The sequence below is a fragment of the Budorcas taxicolor genome, chromosome 6, assembly GCF_023091745.1.
Source record: "Budorcas taxicolor isolate Tak-1 chromosome 6, Takin1.1, whole genome shotgun sequence".
NCBI classification, from domain to species: domain Eukaryota; kingdom Metazoa; phylum Chordata; class Mammalia; order Artiodactyla; family Bovidae; genus Budorcas; species Budorcas taxicolor.
This window is the reverse complement of record NC_068915.1, coordinates 12,799,031-12,820,851: the sequence shown is the minus strand read 5'-3', so window position 1 is coordinate 12,820,851 and position 21,821 is coordinate 12,799,031. Positions and strand designations below refer to the sequence as shown.

The 21,821-nt window shown below is 40.4% G+C and overlaps 1 protein-coding gene across 1 annotated transcript in view; it reads left to right on the top strand.

Annotated features, from left to right (window-relative positions):
• ANK2 (ankyrin 2) overlaps positions 1–21,821 on the top strand; it is a 251,070-nt gene that overhangs the window by 140,015 nt on the left and 89,234 nt on the right. The window contains exons 15-21 of the mRNA XM_052641694.1: positions 1,857–2,054; positions 5,212–5,310; positions 5,860–5,958; positions 11,910–12,107; positions 16,322–16,420; positions 17,377–17,475; positions 21,210–21,308. Coding sequence (XP_052497654.1) covers positions 1,857–2,054; positions 5,212–5,310; positions 5,860–5,958; positions 11,910–12,107; positions 16,322–16,420; positions 17,377–17,475; positions 21,210–21,308 — 891 coding nt within the window. The remainder of the gene's footprint in view (positions 1–1,856; positions 2,055–5,211; positions 5,311–5,859; positions 5,959–11,909; positions 12,108–16,321; positions 16,421–17,376; positions 17,476–21,209; positions 21,309–21,821) is intronic.

The window sequence follows — 21,821 nt, the reverse complement described above, 5'->3', positions numbered from 1 at the left end:
GAATCCATTGCCTAAATTCATGTTCTGTTTTAATTACTGAGTGACCTTGGACAGTCCTGGAGAACTCATTTAATTCCTCTGGAAAAAACCGACTAATACATCCTACACCTTCCTTTGACGTCTGTTATAAGCATAGGACTTGTCGAGTACATGAAAGACGTTTAGAAAGTGCAAATTTTTCTAAAATCCCAGTTCTATATAATTCAGTTCAGTTCAGTCCCTCAGTTGTGTCTGACTCTTTGTGACCCCATGAATCGCAGCACGCCAGGCCTCCCTGTCCATCACCAACTCCCAGAGTTCACTCAGACTCACGTCCATCGAGTCGGTGATGCCATCCAGCCATCTCATCCTCTGTCGTCCCCTTTTCCTCCTGCCCCCAATCCCTCCCAGCATTAGAGTCTTTTCCAATGAGTCAACTCTTCCCATGAGGTGGCCAAAGTACTGGAGTTTCAGCTTTAGCATCATTCCTTCCAAAGAAATCCCAGGGCTGATCTCCTTTAGAATGGACTGGTTGGATCTCCTTGCAGTCCAAGGGACTCTCAAGAGTCTTCTCCAACACCACAGTTCAAAAGCATCAATTCTTCAGTGCTCAGCCTTCTTCACAGTCCAACTCTCACATCCATACATGACTACAGGAAAAACCATAGCCTTGACTAGACGGACCTTAGTCAGCAAAGTAATGTCTCTGCTTTTGAATATGCTATCTAGGTTGGTCATAACTTGTCTTCCAAGGAGTAAGCATCTTTTAATTTCATGGCTGCAGTCACCATCTGCTGTGATTTTGGAGCCCAAAAAAATAAAGTCTGACAATTAATGTTTATTATTTTGTTCTTAGCATCCTGGAATGCATAGACGCTATTTCATCTCTTCTTTTCACTCCCTCTTAATACTTCTTTTCTTATAACTTTAAGATACTGCGTTTTTTGAACAGTTCTTCCCCACTCTATCTTCTCTGTTCATTCTTAGCCCTGGAAGCTGGCCCAGCTTTTCCTCCTTCACCTTTGTTAGGACACGCCCTTGGGCAGATTAGAGATACCTCTTTTCATCACTAAGGTTACCCACAATTTTCTTTTTATAAGAGAATAGTTTGGCCTGGTTTTCTGAACACTGAAAACGTTTTCCTGACCACACATTAGAGTCAGGTGTTTTCTTGAGCCTCCTTGAATGTGTCCTTCCTGTCTCTTATACTAGCTATATCCTCTCCCTTTTTTAAATGAAAAGCACTTGGCAAATTCTTAACCCCATTATCTTCTTGCCAGACTTCCATTTGATCTTTGAAGTCCTGGATGCAAGTCCCAGACCTGTCTGCTACGTTTCCTGGAATGACATCTTTTAAAATTAGATTATGATATCTTCTTTATCCACAGTCTCTCCTTGAAGAAAATAACCAGCATGAGTATCCTTGGCTTGCTAAGTGGAATAATAACAACATTTTCCCAGCATCCTTTGTTCTTTTTCTCTTGATACAGTTCCCAGAACACTGTCTCTTGGTGAAAGCTTTTGGATGAGAATCTAGGTCTTAGGACTTCTGGACTAGATTTCTTTCTTATTCAGAACCATAAGCTGGTTTATATTTAAACATCAGTGAGCGCTGAAGCCTTAATGAGTTGAGAAGCATTTTGGCATGTACAGAAAACAATGACCAAGTTCATGGAAATATCTACTTTTAAAAAATCTGAGGAAGAGTTTGTCATTCTGTAATAAGATGTAAGTTGTGGTCAGAGTTGAAATAATTTCCTCTGGGGTAGAGGTTCCTAGAGATTCCGAGGAGGCGTCATGAAACATCTGGGTGAAATGCACTATTGGTAAAGTTCGGTGTATCCTGGCACTAACTTTTTCCTTCACTTGAGTTGTAGGAGGAACAGACGCCTTTGCATATTGCCTCCCGCCTGGGTAAGACGGAAATTGTTCAGCTGCTTCTGCAACATATGGCTCACCCAGATGCGGCCACTACAAATGGGTACACGCCGCTGCACATCTCTGCCAGGGAAGGGCAGGTGGACGTGGCCTCGGTCCTCCTGGAAGCGGGGGCAGCCCACTCCTTGGCTACCAAGGTAAGAGGAGTGGCTTCCCACCGACATGGACCAGGAGCAACCCTGAGTCACAGAGGCAGGGAGGGTGGAGCTCCCGTCAGCCTCCCACTCACTTCTTTCTCTTTGCATGTTTTAGATTCATTTTCCAGATGACCAAGGGGGATTGTGAGATCACATATAGTGTCTTCAATAAAGAGGGCTGGATTTTCTTCTTCTGATTTAATGCCAGTGTTATTTCTAGAACTTTATTATTATTATTGTTTTGGCCAGGCTGTCTGGCTTGTGGGATCTTAGTTCCCTGACCAGCAATCAAACCTGGGCTCCCTGCAGTGGGAATGTGGGGTCCTAAACACTGGACTGCCAGGGAATCCCCCCTAGAACTTTAATTAAGATGATTTCCATAAAGCAGGGGCTACATTCTCTTCACTTTCCATGGTAAAATCTGTTAATATATTGCCACAAGGAAAAAAAATACTATTTCCCAATAGCATTGAGCTAGTATTACTAGTGAGGAAAAGAACATTGCATTAGATTGGCAGTACTGTATTTGTTAAGAGTTACGAGTTTGTTAAGAGTACCACCTAGAAGTTCACTTTATTTAATCTTGCATTTTCCCAACCTTGGTATCAGCTATCACACCTTTTCTGGTTTCTACTTAACCAGCTCACGGTGGTTCAACAGTGGACTAAACAGAAGTGGGCTGCAGAATCATACTTTATTAGTCACTATTGTCTAATATAAAATTAGACAATTTAAATCACATTCTAATCTAATTAGAAAATTAGATTTTCTAAAGAAAATCTATATCACAGAATTTTACTTATGTTCAAAGTTTAATGCTAAGGCAGACAATTTTTTTTCCACTTGACGCATTCTATTTGAGATCCACTATTTGAATGTGACTTAGAATGAAAAATGAACACAATTTACCGGAGCAGAAGAAATGAACTAGTCCAGAAGAGGAGAATGAGCCATGTTACAGCCTACAACAACTGAATTGCTTGCAGGGCAAAACAATCCCGACAAGTCCAACAGTGATTCAGATTATTAAAGAGACACCTTCAATTTGCTCATAATAAATAGACATAAATACTACATCTAAGAGAGAAGGAAGTTTTCAAGTATAAACTGAAGTATTGTCCTCTTAGCTGTAGAAGCAGTCCATTATCCGTTATGAATTTGATCCTTGAACACTGAGGAGGTTAAGGGCACCCACGCTTCATGCAGTTGAAAATATTCATATAGCTTGCAGTCTCTCCTCGCATCCGCACTTCCTCTGTATCCTGGTCTCTTCCTTGTCCATTGTGCAGCCTTGGATTCAACCAAATGCAGACTGTGCAGTACTATAGTATTTGCCATTGAAAAAAATCTGCGTATAAGTGAACTCCCACAGTGCAAATGCATTTTATTCAAGCGTCAACTCCATAATAATAATAGCAGCAATAGCAACCCAACAGCAACCCAAGAAAGGTTGGGTGATTGTCTCCTCAGACAAAGGTGATAAATAAATGAAATTCAGATATGCAAAATACAGAAATAGGGAATAAAATATAGTTGTCCCTTGTCTTTCAAAGATTTTTAGAATTAAAGAGATATCTAAAGCAATATTAAATTACGACAGTTAAATAGAAGAAACTATTAAACCAAACAGTTCCACAGTGGAAGTGCCTGGGGTTCTGAAGAGGAGTTGACTCATCATTATTAAAGCTATTTGTGTTTATAAATATCAGAGGGCAAGTGAAATCCTGATGAGATTAACATAGGGGAAGAAGGAAAATGTGTGACTCAAGAGAGATTTTCCACCCTCTATTTTGTGATTCTACAGTAAAGATTCTATGTAGTCTTGTCTAATAATAGTTTCCAAATTTACGAAGGGGCTGGACCACTATTCCAGCGAGACTTTAAGGATAAAAGTTTAGTTTTTTTCTTCTTTACCACGTGGTTTGTCTCAAAGAACTCTACTTCACCCTGGGGGTCACCCTGGTCATTGTGTGTAGGGAGGAGAGTATTAATAACATATGTTGGCTTAAATGGACTTCTTATATTCCTCCCACACTTGCAAAAAGCAGATTTACTCTCCTCCAAAGACTGACTAGTACCTAAGGTTCAAAAAAAGCAAAAAGAAAAAAAGACATCTTAGTTAAAAATAATGTGTAAAGTGATACCATGAGAAAGCAGTGTTGTTTCTTGAGGGATGTTCTGTATTCTGATGAGGGCCTAAGTGCTCTGGAGGATAGAGCATATCTTAGACCACTTAACCCAGGCATGTTTGTCGTGTGTGTTTTGCAAGGCCTGGTTAGCTTTAGAATCCTCCCACACCCACCCCAGTGCCAGAGGAGCATGTGGTTAGCCTGTCTGGCCAATAGGATGGATTTGAGATCATGGTGTAGGAGCTTGCCATCCTAGAGATCTGAGCCCAGGAACTTGGCTATATTTGTAACGGACTGCTAATTACAGAGTGATGTGGATTAGGCACACAAGACATTGAATCTGTACATACAAACGTGTAGGAGAGCAATGGTTAATCTGGTGTTAATCAGCTCAGTAGAATGCCAGAAGTAAAGTGTATTTTCCAAAAGGTATTAGATAAAGGGTGGGTCTTCTGAGAAAAGGGATAACAGTCAGGAAGAGAGGTGGTTTTTAAGGTGAACACTTTTTGTTCTGTCCACCATTCATCTTGCTATTTCTGCAGAAAATGCTATCAACTGAATCACAAATCATTTTTTTTTATCATGACTGCTAAAATACCCTAAATCTTAGATGAAGAAATTTGGAATTCAGATATTATGAAAAGAATAGGAAAAAAGAGTCTGGACAGAAGGCACTATTGGTTTAATCCTGTTAATTTTAGAGGTAAGAAAAAGGCAGGAATTTTTTTTCACTCACAGATCAGAGCCATTTTACTGACCCTTGCACATTCCAAGCCTATAAGGTCCAATTTCAGTCTCCAAGCCCTCAAAATAAGATTTTTTTTTTGTCCAGTCTATCAAGCCAAACTCTTGCTTGTTAAATTTTATTCCTTATTCTAGTCCTTGTTTATGACTAACAGATTTAATGTTTCCAGTATTTTTCCCAAGTGGAGAATCAACATAGTTTGCTTAATAGTTTTGTTAAAACGATTTTGTTAGCAGTCACAAAGACAAATGCTGCATTTTACTTTTGTTCTTCCCATTTTCAGAAGGGTTTTACCCCCTTGCACGTAGCTGCCAAGTATGGAAGCCTGGATGTGGCAAAACTTCTCTTGCAACGCCGTGCTGCCGCAGACTCTGCGGGGAAGGTAAAAGTTTTCAGTAATGCATGTTTGTTCTTAGCCTGTAACTCGGTTAAGTTGGAAACTTGGGGGATCGCTGTTTCAAGATATTTTTCTCAGTCTTCTGAAAGAAACATCAATGTAATTGTTGAAACTATGCCAAAGAGACATGATGCAGGTGTCTGTCCATGACCTGTCCACATACATACCGGATTCTGAAGGTGTTTAAAGAAGCTGTGCCTCAAACGTGTGTTGGTATCACAACAGGGTCCAGAACTTCTGTATATTAAGAAGAATCCTTGCAGTGTTAATGTAATAATTCTTACATGGCATTTTAGACGTTTTTTTATGGTCGAATCCAGATGCTCTGTGTTACTCGTAAGCTCAACTGCTCATTTTCAGTTTTAGTTACATTTCTAGCATGAAAATCATGAGATATTTACTTTGATTTTTTCCTATTGACTATATTAATGCATTAACATGAACTTAATCTGTATCAGTTTCCATGCATCCTGGCAGCTTTACAGCAGCTAATGCTAATTTATTAATACTGAAACTTAAACACACCCATTACAGAATGGCCTTACCCCGCTCCATGTTGCTGCTCACTATGACAACCAGAAGGTGGCGCTGCTGTTACTGGAGAAGGGTGCTTCCCCTCACGCCACGGCCAAGGTGAGGAGCCCAGAAAGGGCTTACAGATGTAGGATGTAACTGATCTGACGGCACGTGGGAACTGGTTTTTAAACATACGGTATTGTTATAACTGCAACTAGTACTGATAGTAGCTTTTGGTATGAACATTTTTTCCCTTCCATTTGATTCCACAAAACCTTTAAAAATTTTTTTACAAGTCGGCAAATATTAAGGAGATGGGCCCAGGAGCCAGGAAAGATGACTCTTTCTGCCAGGACTCCGTGTTTTAGACTCAGAAGTATGAGTTTTGACTTAAGAAAGTTCAGGTTTTTCCTTTTCTTGTATAAACCAAATGTTGTGATACACCCACCCTTTTATTTGCTCATTTTTTCTCACCACTGTGCTCTATGAGATGTTCTTTGGTTTTTAAATGTTGCATGCTTGTTAACTATAGCATACATCCTTTTAAACTTCTAGTCTAGGAATGCATTTTGGGGAGTATGTGTAGCAGCAACTCATAAAAGAGCTCCAACTAAGACTTGAACCTTTGGATGATGTTTCTATCATCCGAGCTGCCTCTTTATTACACTGAAAATACACGAGTGTCCTATAACCTAACGTCGTTATTGTCTGCTGCATTTATTCATTCAGCAGACATGTACTGAAAACATGTCAGAGTTTATTTGTTTATTTAAAAAGAAACTATTTATTGTGGTGGAAAAATATTCATGCTATATTAGATGACATAGCAGAGCAACAGCTGTTAGCATCTGTATGCCGAACACTTGCCAAGCAATGTCTCGTTTACTTTCATAATGATGCTGTGAGATTAGGGTAATAATTTCTATCTTACAGATGAGGAAGTGAGATTTAAGTAGGTTGGTTTGTAGGTCCAAAGTCACATGACTAAGAATTGACAGAACAAGGATTTGATCTCAGACAATCGGACTTTAGAGCCAGCACTCTTAACTACTAGGGCTGTTGTGTCCCAAAGCATTAGAGAGAGAATTATCCCGCTTTTGGTATAGCAATATGTACATATATACTCACATGTCTATTTAAATTATATACATTATACATACGTAAGAAAATGGAATACTCTATTTAGAAGTATATTTTATACCAAATATTTTGTATATAAAAATGTTATATATGATAAACTATTACAAATACTTAAACTTTGTACCCATACCTATATATGTGCCTATATAAATATATATACACATATTTTATTGTTACAAATGTATAGCTTGTGATGTTTATCAAAAGAACAGGGCAGATTTTATTATTGCACATACTATTCTTATTTATAACCCCTGTTCTCTAGAATGTCATCAATTCTGCATTTGTCATAAAATGTCTTTCCTCTTACTAGACTATAAACTATTTGAGGACGGTAATCATGTGATATTCACATTTGCATGCCTCTGAGGTGTCTCATACAGTTGTATGTTGTTTCTCAATACATTTTAGTGAAAGAATGAAGACTGAGCAACTATCCCAATGGAATAAAAAATACCTGCTCATTTAACATCCCAGTGTTTTTTCCATTAACTTTCTAGGCTGACCATTTTGAACAAAGATAGAAAGACTTTGTCAATACCCAACACAACTCTTTATCTGGACTCTTCATATGTGTAAAGAAAGGGTTGTTGTAAAACTATAAAATGGATGTTCTCCCCCCACAAGAGACTCTCAATCTACCAGGGAGAGAAGACCTAACTTATAAAGTGTATGATTTTTCTAAAGAGACAAATATAGCCTTGATCTCTCACCTGGACAAAGTGTGGTCCTTACTCAGGAGCAAACATACGGAGTCCCGAAGACTGGGGAGAGCAGCCTGTGCTCCAGGGTTTGCAGTGGGCGGGTTTCAGAGGCTCCTCTCGTGTCTTCTGCTCACCTGTCCCGGCTTGTCAGGGAGCATGAGGCCTGCAGCTCTGAGGCTGCTCCAAGAGGCTGCCAGTGGGCGGACCCCAGCGCTGCCACTCTTGACCGTCTGCTCACTACAGCGCCCTAACCCCCCCAACCCCATCCATCCCCCACCCCAAACCACCCCACCCCACCCCGCCTGCCACACACACACACACACACACACACACACACACACACACACACACACGGTGGGCGGACCCCAGCGCTGCCACTCTTGACCGTCTGCTCACTACAGCGCCCTAACCCCCCCAACCCCATCCATCCCCCACCCCAAACCACCCCACCCCACCCCGCCTGCCACACACACACACACACACACACACACACACACACGGTGGGCGGACCCCAGCGCTGCCACTCTTGACCGTCTGCTCACTACAGCGCCCTAACCCCCTGGACAGTCAGACCTCTTATACTGCTACAACTTAACATTCTCTTTGATCTCTTGTGTTGGTTTTTTTTTTTATTTTTTAAAACCTCTCTGTCCTTCTCTACATGAGTCCCGGATTTTACCTAACCTTGGTAGGTTTACTGATACTTTGCTTAGCTTTGGTAGTCTGTGCTACAGGACTGGGGAGAGTTGGGGCTGAAGAAAGAAAGCCCACTGCAAAGAAAAAAAAATTGTAAACTTACAGGGTCCACAATAATCTATGTGCTCTTTTATTCAGTAGAGCCCATGGTTCAAGTGCAGTGTTCTAGATCACGTGGAACATAAGGGGCCTGTGAAAAGACTTCCAGGAAGAGCTGCTGAATTTCCCGAGCAGCTCAGAGGGAAATGTCCACTGGAACTGAAAGATGCTTCTGTTGACTTGGAGAGAAGGAGACAGTGAGATAACGTAGGGACGTGTGAGGCTCCAGATTTCATGACTACACAGAGGCCTTTTAAAGTCTCAAAGCCCCTTTTCATTTTTCAGTACACTTTGCAGTTAGACTTTAGGAGTCTCACAAGAAGCACTTCATCAGTATGCTGTGCTTCCCTTCAGCGTCTCACAATTAATGGCAAGTCACTGTTTTTCATGAAAAATTCTACCAGAATTGACAAAGAGAAGGAAAGGAAACAGTGTAGGTTCCAGACTTCACTTGTTCCGGAGTTTTGCTAATCTGTTTGTCCTTTTAACTAAGTATGAGGTTTAAACTTAGGCTGTTATAAGCAAAGTTTGAGTTCTCTGGTTTCTGGTTCTCTCCACAAACTCCCACGTAAAACTAGTAGCCTCATATTTCTACCTTTGAGCAGCTTTTAGAGACAAAAAGGAGGTTGAGGATTTTAGTTGGCCACAAGATTAATATAAGCTGATTTTATTGTTTAAATTGAAGAAAGTAGGGAAAGCCACTAGGCCATTCAGATCTAACCTAAATCAACCCCCTTATTAATATACAGTGGAGATGAATAAATTCAAGAGAGTCAATCTAGTAGACAGAGTGCCTGAAGAACTATGGACTGAGGCCCATAATACTGTACAGGAGGCCATGACCATAACCATTCCAAAGAGAAGGAAATGCAAGAAGGCAAAACAGTTGTCTGAGAGGGTTTTACAAATTGCTGAGGAAAGAAGAAAAGTGAAAGGCAAGGGAAAGTGGGAAAAATATGCCTAACTGAATGGAGAGTTTCTGAGAATAGCAAGGAGAGATAAGAAGACCTTAAATGAACAATGCAAAGAAATAGAGGAAACCAATAGAATGAGGAAGATCAGACTTCTCTTGAAGAAAACTGGAGATATCAAGGAAACATTCCATGCATGAATGGTCATGATAAAGGACAGATGCGGTAAGGACCTAATGGAAGCAGAAGAGATTAAGAAGAGGTGGCAAGAATACACAGAAGAACTATATAAGAAAGGTCTCAATGACCCAGATAACCACGATGGTGTGATCACTCACCTAGAGCTAGACATCTTGGAGTATGAAGTTTAGTGGGCCTTAGGAAGTATCACTATGAACAAAGCTAGAATTTGTTCTAGCTTTGATGGAATTCCATCAAATGACGATTCCATCATTTGATGGGATTCCAGCTGAGCTATTTCAAATCCTAAAAGATGATGCTGTGAAAGTGCTGCACTCAGTATGTTAGCAAATTTGGAAAACTCAGCATGGCCACAGGACTGGAAAAGGTCAGTTTTTATTCCAATCCCAAAGAAGGGCAATGCCAAAAAATGTTCAAACTGCCACACAGTTGTCCTCATTTCATATACTAGCAAGATAATGCTCAAAATCCCTTAAGCTAGGCTTTGAGTATGTGAACTGAGAGCTTCCAGATATACAGGTTGGATTTAGAAAAGGCAGAAGAACCAGAGATCAAATTGCCAGCATCCATTGGATCATGGAGAAAGCACGAGAATTCCAGAAAAAACATCTACTTCTGCTTCATTGACTAGGTGAAAGCTTTTGACTGTGTGGATCACAACAAACTGGAAGTTCTTAAAGAGATGGGAATATCACATCACTTTACCTGTCTCCTGAGAAATCTGTATTTGGGTCAAGAAGCAACAGTTAGTACTGGACGTGGAACAACAGACTGGTTCAAAATTATGTAAAGGAGTATGACAAAGGTGTATATTATCACCCTGCTTATTTAACTTATATGCAGAGTACATCATGCGAAATGCCAGACTGCATAAATCACAAGCTGGAATCAAGATTTCTGGGAGAAATATCAACAATCTCAGAAATGCAGATGATACCACTCTAATGGTAGAAAGTGAAGAGGAGCTAAAGAGCCTCTTGATGAGGGTGAAAGAAGAGAGTGAAAAAGCTGGCTTGAAACTCAACATTTAAAAGATCATGGCATCTGGTCCCATCACTTCATGGCCAATAGAGAAAAGGGGGAAAAGTGGAAACAGAGACAGACTTTGTTTTCTTGGGCTCCAAAATCACTTCTCACAGTGACTGCAGCCATGAAATCAAAAGGCTCTTGCTTCTTAGAAGGAAAACTCTGACAAACCTAGACAGGGTATTATAAAGCAGAGACATCACTTGGCTGACAAAAGTCCATATAGTCAAAGTTATGGTTTTTCCAGTAGTCATGTACAGATGTGAGAGTTGGACCATAAAGAAGGCTGAGCCCTGAAGAATTGATGCTTTTGAATTGTGGAGCTGTGGAAGACTCTCAGACTCTTGAGTCTGTTGGATAGCAAGGATATCAAATCAGTCCATCCTAAAGAAAATCAACCCTGAATATTCATTGGAAGGACTGATGCTGAAGCTGAAGCAGCAATACTTTGGCCACTTGAGGCTAAGAGCCAACTCACTGGAAAAGACCTTGATGCTAGGAAAGATTGAAGGCAAAAGGAGAAGACGGTGGCAGAGGATGAGATGGTTAGATAGCATCACTGACTCAGTGGACATGAATTTTGAGCAAACTCCTGGGGATGGTGAAGGACAGGGAGGCCTGGTGTGCTACAGTCCATGGGGTCGCAAAGAGTTGGACATGGCTTAGCAACTGAACAATAACAACAGAAATCTTTTTCACCACACCACACCCACTGACTGGCTATGGTAGGCACCTACTAAATAATTGTTATATGATTAAAAAGTACACTCCAACTAGAAGCACATTGGTAGGGGTGTTATAACAAGATCATGGAAATAATGCTGTTTTATTCTGTGTTATTAAAATCATATTTAAAGTATATTAACAAACTAGAGTCAGTCCGAAGCAGGTCCTCCTCAATGGAGAACTCTAGAAATGGGGCTTCTGTCAGGAATCGTTGAAGGAATGGGAAATTTAATCTGAAAAAAAGACTAAAGGGAGATATGAAAACCATCTCCAGGTATTTAAAGGACGGTGATGTAGATGAGGAATCTGGCTTGTTGTTCTTCAGGAGTAGCATTATGATGGGGAGATTTTAAGCTTTGGGGCATTTGTGTCTATATCTGTCTTATAGTAGAATGGTTTGCAAAGATTTGGGTGTTATTGGACTGAAACTTATGATGAGCAAGAATTTGGATTTCCTATAACCTTACTTTTTAACTTTTCTGTTGATTAGAGATTCTTATTTCCATTAGGCGTACATCAGGGCAATTGCTAAGGTTACAACATAGGTGTGTTTTCATTTTTTTAGAATGGCTACACTCCTTTACATATTGCTGCCAAGAAGAATCAAATGCAGATAGCTTCCACACTCCTGAGCTACGGAGCAGAGACGAACATCGTGACAAAGCAAGGGGTCACTCCACTCCATCTGGCCTCGCAGGAGGGACACACAGATATGGTCACCTTGCTTCTGGATAAGGGAGCCAATATCCACATGTCAACCAAGGTATTCCAGTTTGGCCTCTTGCTTTCGTGAAGAGTCTTTTGAGTGAACATAAATAGAAACCAATCTAAGACAATTTGAAACAAAAAGGGGGCGTGTATTGGAGACAAACAGGGATATCTTATAGAATTCAAGGGAAGCAAAGGAGTCAAGCGTTATGAGGGGCTGGAAAATCAGATGGAAGTGAGGGGCGAGGCTCACAGACTCTGCCTGGAGGACTGTCTGGTTGTGTTCTGACTTTTCTGGCAAGTTGGTATCCTTTTCCTCTCTCTGTGTGCCTGCTCCCTTTGCTTCTCTATGTCTGTGACCAGAGAGGCTATCCTATCGCTCCCAAGAGTTAGTATCACAGTTCAAGCAGCTGTCCAGGTTGCTATAGAACCTGCTGGTCCTACTTCCAGATTCCAGAGAGAGAGGAGACTTGGCTGTTTCATCTGGGGCCCAGTCCAAACACTTGCTTCTGAGCTGTCGTTCTGTGCCTGCGACCCAAGTCATTCTCAACGGGGCTGAGCATCAGAGGCACCTGTTGATCAGTAGCGGGGAACTCAGTAAAATAATGATTTCTGCTTAGCTTGGGTGGTTATGGTGGTGGTCAGAGAATCAGTGTTTTTAATAAAGCTTCTCTCCAGAGAATAGCCTTTGTGGACAAGTGTATTAACTATAATAGAGCAAGTCAGGGACATATTGGAAAAAGATATTAAAATTTTTGCAAGTACATGCCAGTCTTTCTCCATATATATCCATAACCCTGTCTATTTATGTATCTTATCTTTTTTTTTTTTTTACACTTCTTTGTACTCCATTGGAACCAGCTGCTGAGAAACAAAAAAATTGGAGCTTGTTTATAAGTTAGTCGTCATTTATATCTTCTGATGCTTTTTTTTTTAACACATGGTGTGGGTTTAGTGAAAGTTAAGTTTCTTAGGATTTCCCACAAATAAACAAATAAGATATTTTCCACATTTCACTGTTGAGTTAATTATTACTTTTGGAGACTCAATTGTAAGTTGGTCTTAATAACATTTGTAAATAGGTTATGTAGCTTATGTCCTTTAGAAAGGGCTGTGAAAAAGACAGATTGTCTTGACAGCCTCCAGAGTCCTATTCTGTGCCTTAATCCCTCAGAAGTATTCCAGTACATTTCTTGCCCTTATGCATTTCTCTCTTCTCTATCAAAAGGCCTCAGAGATCCTTTTTTAAAGTATGGTGAGACAAATTATAGGCTTAACCCTCCAAAAGATATTTGCATTTTTAACAAGAATGAACATGAAGATGCTTTACGGTGAAATTCAATGTGTCAGCCAGACAATCCTTAAAGTCTGGGGCATGGATTTCCTTGTGATTGTTAAAATCATGGGACTCAAGGGGTCTTTTAGCTCACTGGGGACAGTCTCATCATGAAACCAGTGGTAGAATATTTCATTTTACATCAGTACACAAATGAGTCATATGTTTATTGACCATTAAAAACAAATCTTCATTTGAGAATAAACACAAGAAATCCATAAACGAATCATGCAAAATTTTGAGTAGAATTGACATTTTGTGAAACTGATCACACTGTGCTTCTGATGGTGTAATTTTTAATTCATAAAAATCACACACATCTATCTAGAATCAGTTTGCTGTGTCCTCCCTGATGGTATTCTTCTAAATATATTACTTCTTTTGAGACAATTTTAGCAGTCAACAAATACTTAATGAGTATTTTTGAATATTTTCTCCACTCAGCAATGGAGAAAAATATTCCATTTGAACCACAATTTATGTTATCTGTATAATGTGATTTCAATACTGGGTGATTTCCTAAAGATCAACGATGATGTATTTGTTACTGGAGTAAAACTTTAGTAAATATGTTAAGATATATCTAAATAACAATATGATATCAAAAAATATAACTTTGCCTTTTGGTTGGTGTTACTTATTTTATAAATTATAATAATAAATAAATTTATATGAAATAAATACAGGAAAATGCAACTGTGAAGGTATCTTAGATAATAAGCGCAGCTGATAATACATTTTCCATTGTTCTTTTAAACTACATACATATATTCTTTTTCTATTTAAGACCAACTAAAATCAGGGACTTCCCTGGCGGTCTGGTGGTTAAGAATCCATGCTTTCACTAAAGGGCACATGGGTTCAATCCCTGGTTTGAGAATTAAGATCTCTCATGCCACTCAGTATGGCCGAAAAGAAAGAAAGGTCAACCAATATCAACTAATATGCTCTAAGTGGCTATTTCTCAGTAAGAACTATAATACAGAAATAGATGTTTCATTCCTTATCCAATCACCCATCTAATAATAAAACCAATTGTCGAGTCTACCAGTGCGTCTTAGGAAATAGATTACTTTTTTTTTGAAAAGAACTCTTTCAACATCTTCTGTTTTCTTAATTTATTAGGAAGGTATACATAATTAGATTTAGGCATGTACCTTTACCATAATAAACTGTAGAAGATTTTTACACTGGTTGTTAGTTTGCCATCTTATATTGTAAAAAATCCATTCTGCAAATAATATAGCAGTCAGCACATACATTTGAAATGCCATTGAAGATGTCTTTGAGACATCTGATGATTACTTCATTTAATGATCACTTCAGTAACATTTTTAAAAGACTGATTATTTATTTCTAAGGGGAAATAATTTTATGTTTGCTATTTTAATATAGAGAATAACAGTATGAAGAAAAATCTGCTTTGTCCTAATATTCATAATGTTTGTACTTTAGGACTATATACTATTTGTTTAGAAATGGTAACATTTTAATGCAGAAGGGTGTATCTTCCATCTCATTCTTATAGTTTGTGAAACTCAAAGCTGAGCTCAGTCAGAACTCCACGAATTAAAAGGCCTCAGACTTAAACATAAAGCCCTTTCTCTAGTTGGAGAATCTTTTTCTTTTTTTTTTTCTCTGTAAATATTACTTCGATTTTTTAAAGGTCAGAGAACTTGTCACTTTATAGAAGTAACATCATGGCTAGAGAGCATGAATTTTGAAGAACATGGTTTAGATTTCTCAACCCAAGCAGACTGTAGGAGAGACGGCCTGCAGGCCATAGTTGAGACACTTTGATTGGATATGAGCTCGGGGAGTGAGAGTGCCAACTGAGAGGACAAGTAGGATAGTGCAGTATGGAGATGCAGGATGCACCGGGAGAGGATAAATACACTAGGTGTTTGAACGATACAGCAGGAGATGAACATATTTTATGAATATCCTGTTGCTGCTGCTGCTGCTAAGTCGCTTCAGTCGTGTCCGACTCTGTGCGACCCCATAGACGGCAGCCCACTGGGCTCCCCCATCCCTGGGACTCTCCAGGCGAATATCCTGGTAACTGGAATGTAAGTTCTGAAAGGGCAGCAGCTTTTGTTCACTGATGTATTCAAGTGTCTAGGACACTTCCTGGCATATGAGAGGTACTCAAAAAACACGTTTTAAACATACAAGTGATTTAGGTTTTAAAGATACCCTTTAAATTTCAGTTTTGCTTGATGGGAGATACTTACATATGTAGTGAGGCTGTCATTGACAATAAATCACTTTCCCCTCCTTTCTCTATTCTTTTATTAATTCTTAACTGTACTTTATCTGCATGCCTAATTACTTAAAATAATTACTTGATGTACCTTATGCCAGGAAATTTACATATAACTGGCCAAATATATGGTGTGATATATGAGTGATCGGGTCACTATTTATCACTTAGGTAAATCCCTAAAATAGTATCCTGTCTTTGGGTGCTGGAGAAATTTATTCTGAACTCATTTCCTGTAACTATGGATGTTTTTTACACTGATGTGATGTTTTACTGATGAAAATATACAGTATTGCTGCAGTTATAAAGTAAAAGTAGTAATTGGTTGATCAGTTATTCAAGTGAATAAATAGATTCAGCAGGAGAATCTGAACGGGTTTGAAATGAATGTTGTTTGGAAGCTTATTAGCTGGGTTATTTTAAAATCTCACATCGTAATATAAGTACCCAATACAGAAAATGTAATTTGAGGGCAGTGTTGATTAACTTAGAGAGCATATCTTTGATGGAAAGTTATATTCACTTGGAGGGTTTGTTTTAGATATTAAAAGATGCAGTTTCTAGGGAGCAGTTCTGAATTTTCCAGGATTTTTTGCATGACATGCTATTACAGATGCTACTGTGTATTTTCTTCTTCAAATGTAACCCCTTTGTTTCATTCTCTCCATAGAGTGGACTTACATCTTTACACCTTGCAGCCCAGGAAGATAAAGTGAATGTCGCTGATATTCTCACCAAGCATGGGGCTGACCAGGATGCTCACACAAAGGTAAAGCCAATCACTGTTGATATCAGGACAGGTTCTATCCTGGATGATTCCCAGTAGCCCACATTCATGTCACCCCAAGTCCAAGTCCCCGCCTCTTCAGATGGCCATTCTGATTTAATTGTGGCTCTCTCTGCTCACAAATATATAATGGTGCTCCATTTTTGCTGGAATCAAGTCAAATGGATAGCAGAAGATTCCAACTTTGCAGGCTTAAGTTTACCCTTTCCCCTTCATCACATCGGAGAAGGCAATGGCACCCCACTCCAGTACTCTTGCCTGGAAAATCCCATGGATGGGGGAGCCTGGTGGGCTGCAGGTTGAGTCTGACACGACTGAGCGACTTCACTTTCATGCATTGGAGAAGGAAATGGCAACCCACCCCAGTGTTCTTGCCTGGAGAATCCCAGGGATGGGGGAGCCTGGTGGGCTGCCGTCTATGGGGTCGCAGAGTCGGACACGACTGAAGTGACTTAGCAGCAGCAGCAGCCTCATCACATCTGTTAGGCAAAATGAGTTGCCTTCTTCTTTCTGTGTCGGCTTGCCTCCATGTCCTTGATTTCTAAACAGCTTTTCTCTCTCTGTGTCATTAAATTCTACGAGCTCATCTTATTCTCATAGGTGAGCAAAAACAAAATTTTCTGTTTTCTGTGCGTCTCCTCTGGATCCCATTAGACTCAGTCTCTCTTCCTTGCTTTCAGATCCTATTATCTGTGTCTTTCTCTTAGCTCTTTGTCAGGTTAAGTTGCCCAGTGACGGATCTACTGTGCTGCGTTAAGTTCTTGTGCTCAGAGGTCTGCTCTGTGTCTGTATCTACAGGATGCGTATATCATCTGCTAATAACATCTGTACAAGCAAACAGAATTTCTACCAATCCTTCCAGAACTGAAGTTCTCCCTAATCCCTCTCCCCTTCAGTTTTAACCACTGGAGTAGTAACTTACTTATTATTCTTTATAGCTTGGTTACACTCCTTTAATTGTGGCCTGTCACTATGGAAACGTGAAAATGGTCAACTTCCTTCTGAAGCAGGGAGCAAATGTCAACGCAAAAACCAAGGTAAAATGCTTGTGCTCATTTCTGTTTTCTGTGAACCATTGGTTCAGCCACAGGGACACTTCACTAGCTCACCATAGTTACATATTTTCCTCTTAGTGCTTCTAGTGATTTTGAATAAGCCATGTAGCTTTGTGCAATTGTTTGAGACTTTTCTTTGTAATAACCTTTGACAGCCATGTAGGTCAGCTTCAGAACTGCTTCTGTTAGGAAGTTCAAGTAGCTGACATTGATTTAACAATTCGCTGCAGGATGCAATAGATGCCGGCAAGAACATCTTGATGTTCAGGCCGATTTCCTTTACCTTGTTTCAGAGCCTTGACCCCCCCTTCCCCCAGCCCTCCTCCCTTAGTGAGAAAATACAATTAGGCCGCCGGGACTGCCTGCCTTTCATTTTAATGAACTCTTGTCACATTTGGAATACCACGTGGTGGTGCTCAGTGAGGCAGTAATACGTAAGCCTGGGTTGGGAGTTTTCAAGGATAATATAGAGCTGAGTATGTTTCCTAGTGTAATCTGAAGGGGTCTATCCTGCAAAGCATGATGGGAACATAACACCACACTTCAGTACATTCAGGTTATTTCAAGGGAAGAGAACTGGGTGAAATAACTATTGGTACTATGTATAGTGTAACCTACGAGCTCTGATTTTTTTTTAGTCCAAAATGTATGTAATTGCATCATTTATGTATCACAAATCCCCAATTTTCAGCTATGTGAGTAGGCTCAAGTAAATTACTGTGAGCACATTCAGGATTTTTCAAAGTCATCATTCAAGACGATACTAATTAGAAACATAAACAAATTTCAGAAGTTAGCTTTTTCATATCCTCTTTGAAGCATAAACAAAAGCATGTCTATACATAAGCATATTTGTAAGTGAATTAAAGTTATTTTAAAATTATACTATTAACATTTGAGATACAAAACTTCTAATCTGACTCAAGCAACAATGGTGACTGCCTAGTTTCTGAGAAGTTCTTGAGTTCTCATGAAACTGTACTTGGAGACTTATTTAAAAGCTCCAATATGAGGTCTCCCTCAGGCATTAATGTGTAATACCATTTTGGCTGTGTCAGTTCACGTACAAGTACTACAGGAAAGACTTGGAATCCAGGTATTCTCTTGTAAGGCCTAATGCAGCAATGCAAAGAGATTTTGGCAGAACTTGAAAATATTTACTATATTTTTATCTTAGGTGTTTGACGGTTGAAATAGTTATAATATTGAGAAGCCAAACATGTGGTCTAGATAGCATCATTTGTCTCCCTTGGGTTTGATCTGCATTCAAATGGACATTTAGAGAAAAATCTCAGTTTAACTTTTAAGGTTTTTAAAAAGTGAACTATGTAGATTTTACTTGCAGTTGGAATTCTCTTTTCATGTATCTTCAGAGGAGTGGATTGATCCATACCCCAAAGGACAGTCTTTTAATACACTTCAGAATGTTTTCACATAGAATGACACTTTTGGAGAAGAAATTTAGTTTTCTTCCTCACATCTCCTATGTAACCATAGTTACTACAAATTGTTTTGTTGCTATGAAAATATGTGTATTTCCTTTACTCTTCAAACGTTCATCACTTGGTATAAAAATTTGGAAAAGTTTGTAAAACTTTGGTGTAGTATTTATAAATGCAATGGAAAGGGAAAAAAAATTAAGAAATATTACTTATTTTATGCTCCTGAAATATCCATGGATTGCCTGATTTGAGAGCAGAGTGCCTGCAACAGCTATGTTTTCAGAGTCCCTGAAGTTGATTTTTATTTCCAGGTTTCCTGGAGTCATCCCATTACAGGGCTACATAGCAGACAAGGCTGAGCTGATGACATTCCAGTCTGAGAGATCCTCAGACAGACTCTCACACATACGGTACATCCCCATGGATGGAAAGGCCCAAGTGAAAGCATAGACGGAATCATGTGGCACCCTGTGCATTGCTTTTTTAAAAGTCTTTAAGTCAAGTAAATTTTAAAGCTCTAGTTGGCTTTATTAAATGATTCATGAATCGGTGGCATCCATCTAGCAAGTAGGGAGGAGTTCCCAAGGAAGACAGAAAGGGAAGGGTTTCTAAATGCAGAACAAGGAAGTCGTAAAGAAAAAAAAAAGTAACCTATGTATGGCAGACAGAAGGGGTCTCAGTGGCAGATTACCTCATCTTCCTTGTATGCAGGGGGCCCACGTGGCAGATTATCTCCTTGGTGCTGACTAGAAAATTCCTGACTGACAATTAAGTCGACATTTCTGGGTAGGTTGAAGCTTCTATTAGGTTAGGTGTTAAGCCCCAATGTGGTGGGGTTGCCTGGCATAAGTGACTCTATTTTGGGCCTGTAGTGTTCTTTTTAACAGCACAGAGATAGTCAGTTCATGTAGACAGGAGAAGCAAATGTGCATGTGGGTCATGAAGAGGTAGTGGCACTAGAAATAGGGGATGTATACTCTTAACACGTTTAAGGTATGAATGGGCTGCTCAGAACTTAGAGCCCAGGACTCAGGGCTGAGGCAGGTGGACAATAAAGTAATCTGATGGTCGTTGTCTTCATGATCTTCTACCTAGGATTGGAACCTAGAATGATTGTGAACAAATGACTTAGCCCCGTTATTTTCACTTTCATCATCTCTGAAATAGGGAGACAGTTCTTCATTCACTCATTTGTTCATGGATTCATTTATTAGACACCTACTATGTACCAAGCACCCTCATTTTCAGAATGGTAGTAAAGATTAAGAGAATAAAGATAAGATCCAATATCTGGCATAAAGTGGGTCCTTAGGACACGACAGCTATTACTGTTTCACTGTGCCTCCAAGGATTCCAGTGCAATTTGCTTGTATTGATGTGCGTATGCAACCAATCCGGAGAAGGCAATGGCACCCCACTCCAGTACTCTTGCCTGGAGAATCCCAGGGACGAGGGAGCCTGGTGGGCTGTCGTCTATGGGGTCGCACAGGGTCGGACATGACTGAAGCGACTTAGCAGCAGCAGCAGCAGCATGCAACCAATCTGTACCATCCCTAGCACTCCTAGAGTTCCGAGCAAGATTGGCTTCTCACTAACCTCAGCTACAATTTTTCACAAATCACAGTTGCAGAACTTTCATCTAAGTGAAAGTTTAGACCAGAATGTTTAAAAGAACCTACTTTTAAAGGAGTTTTTATTTGAAACTGGGCCACTCAGCTTCCAATGAAATCTTCTGTTCAGTGTGTACATCTTTGACTGAAGATTTTCTGAAAGGAATAGAAGATTTCGATGTACTGTCACTGGTTTAGAATTGCTAAAGCTAGCCCAGAGGTTAGTGACGCAGGAAGTCACAATGAACAAACTGGTTTGTATGATCCTCCTAGGTTTCAGTTAAACAGTTGATGCTTCCATTTTTCCTAGGGAAGGAATCACTTTGATAATACTCTTCCTCATTATAAATCTCCTCACTCAGCATATCCATTGTGAATGCTAATTAGAATGCTAATTGGTGAAAATATAATATTAGTTACCATTTGGAGTCTGTTGATCTTGCTAATTTCAGAAGCCAGCCTCTTTGTTTAGCGGACCATAAGGTGTGAGGGAGTTTTGCTGCTGAGAAAATGGGTTGCTGGTGATATCTTGCTCCAGAGAAACAGGCCTCCGCGCCGACTTGGGTGTAAATAAGACTAAGAAATTCAAAATGAAGGCTAACTAGTTTTCCTCCTTCTCCCGCACACCCCTGGCTGGGTCCGCCGCCGCCGCCGTCGTCTACAGAATGGCTACACGCCTTTGCACCAGGCCGCCCAGCAGGGCCACACGCACATCATCAACGTTTTGCTGCAGCACGGGGCCAAGCCCAACGCCACCACCGCGGTAAGGGGGCGCCGGCTGCCCCTCACCACGCAGCCCCTCTTTCCCTTTGATTAACTTAGAATCCCCCTTCCCGGGAGCCGCTTGGCCGAGCTGAGTCCCCCAGCCCCCCACATCCTTCTTAAACCTCCGCACTCGGGGGGAAAGCCCGGGATTTCCAGAAATCAGCATGTGATTTCTGAGAGCGCTGGTCCCGGGAGAGAGCGCAGAGGCCTGACTCAGTTTTCCCTCCCGGGAGGGAGGCTCGGGCTGCGGAAGCAGGCTCGGCTTCCAGCTGGCTCTCGGCTAGGAGCGGAGTCCACCCCTCCCGCCCGATCTTCTTAAGGGAGTACGCTTTCTGAGGCCGCTGGCTCCGACTGAGCTCTTTGGGATGTGGAGCTATTGAAATGTAAACTAAGCGGTGCAATTAAACCAACCGAGATCCCCAGTGGCCTGGCCTGGGGCCTCAGTTGCTTGCTTGTGTTCTTTCGCTGCACGGAGAGCTTCTGCACAGCTGTAGCTAAATATGTTGCCGCG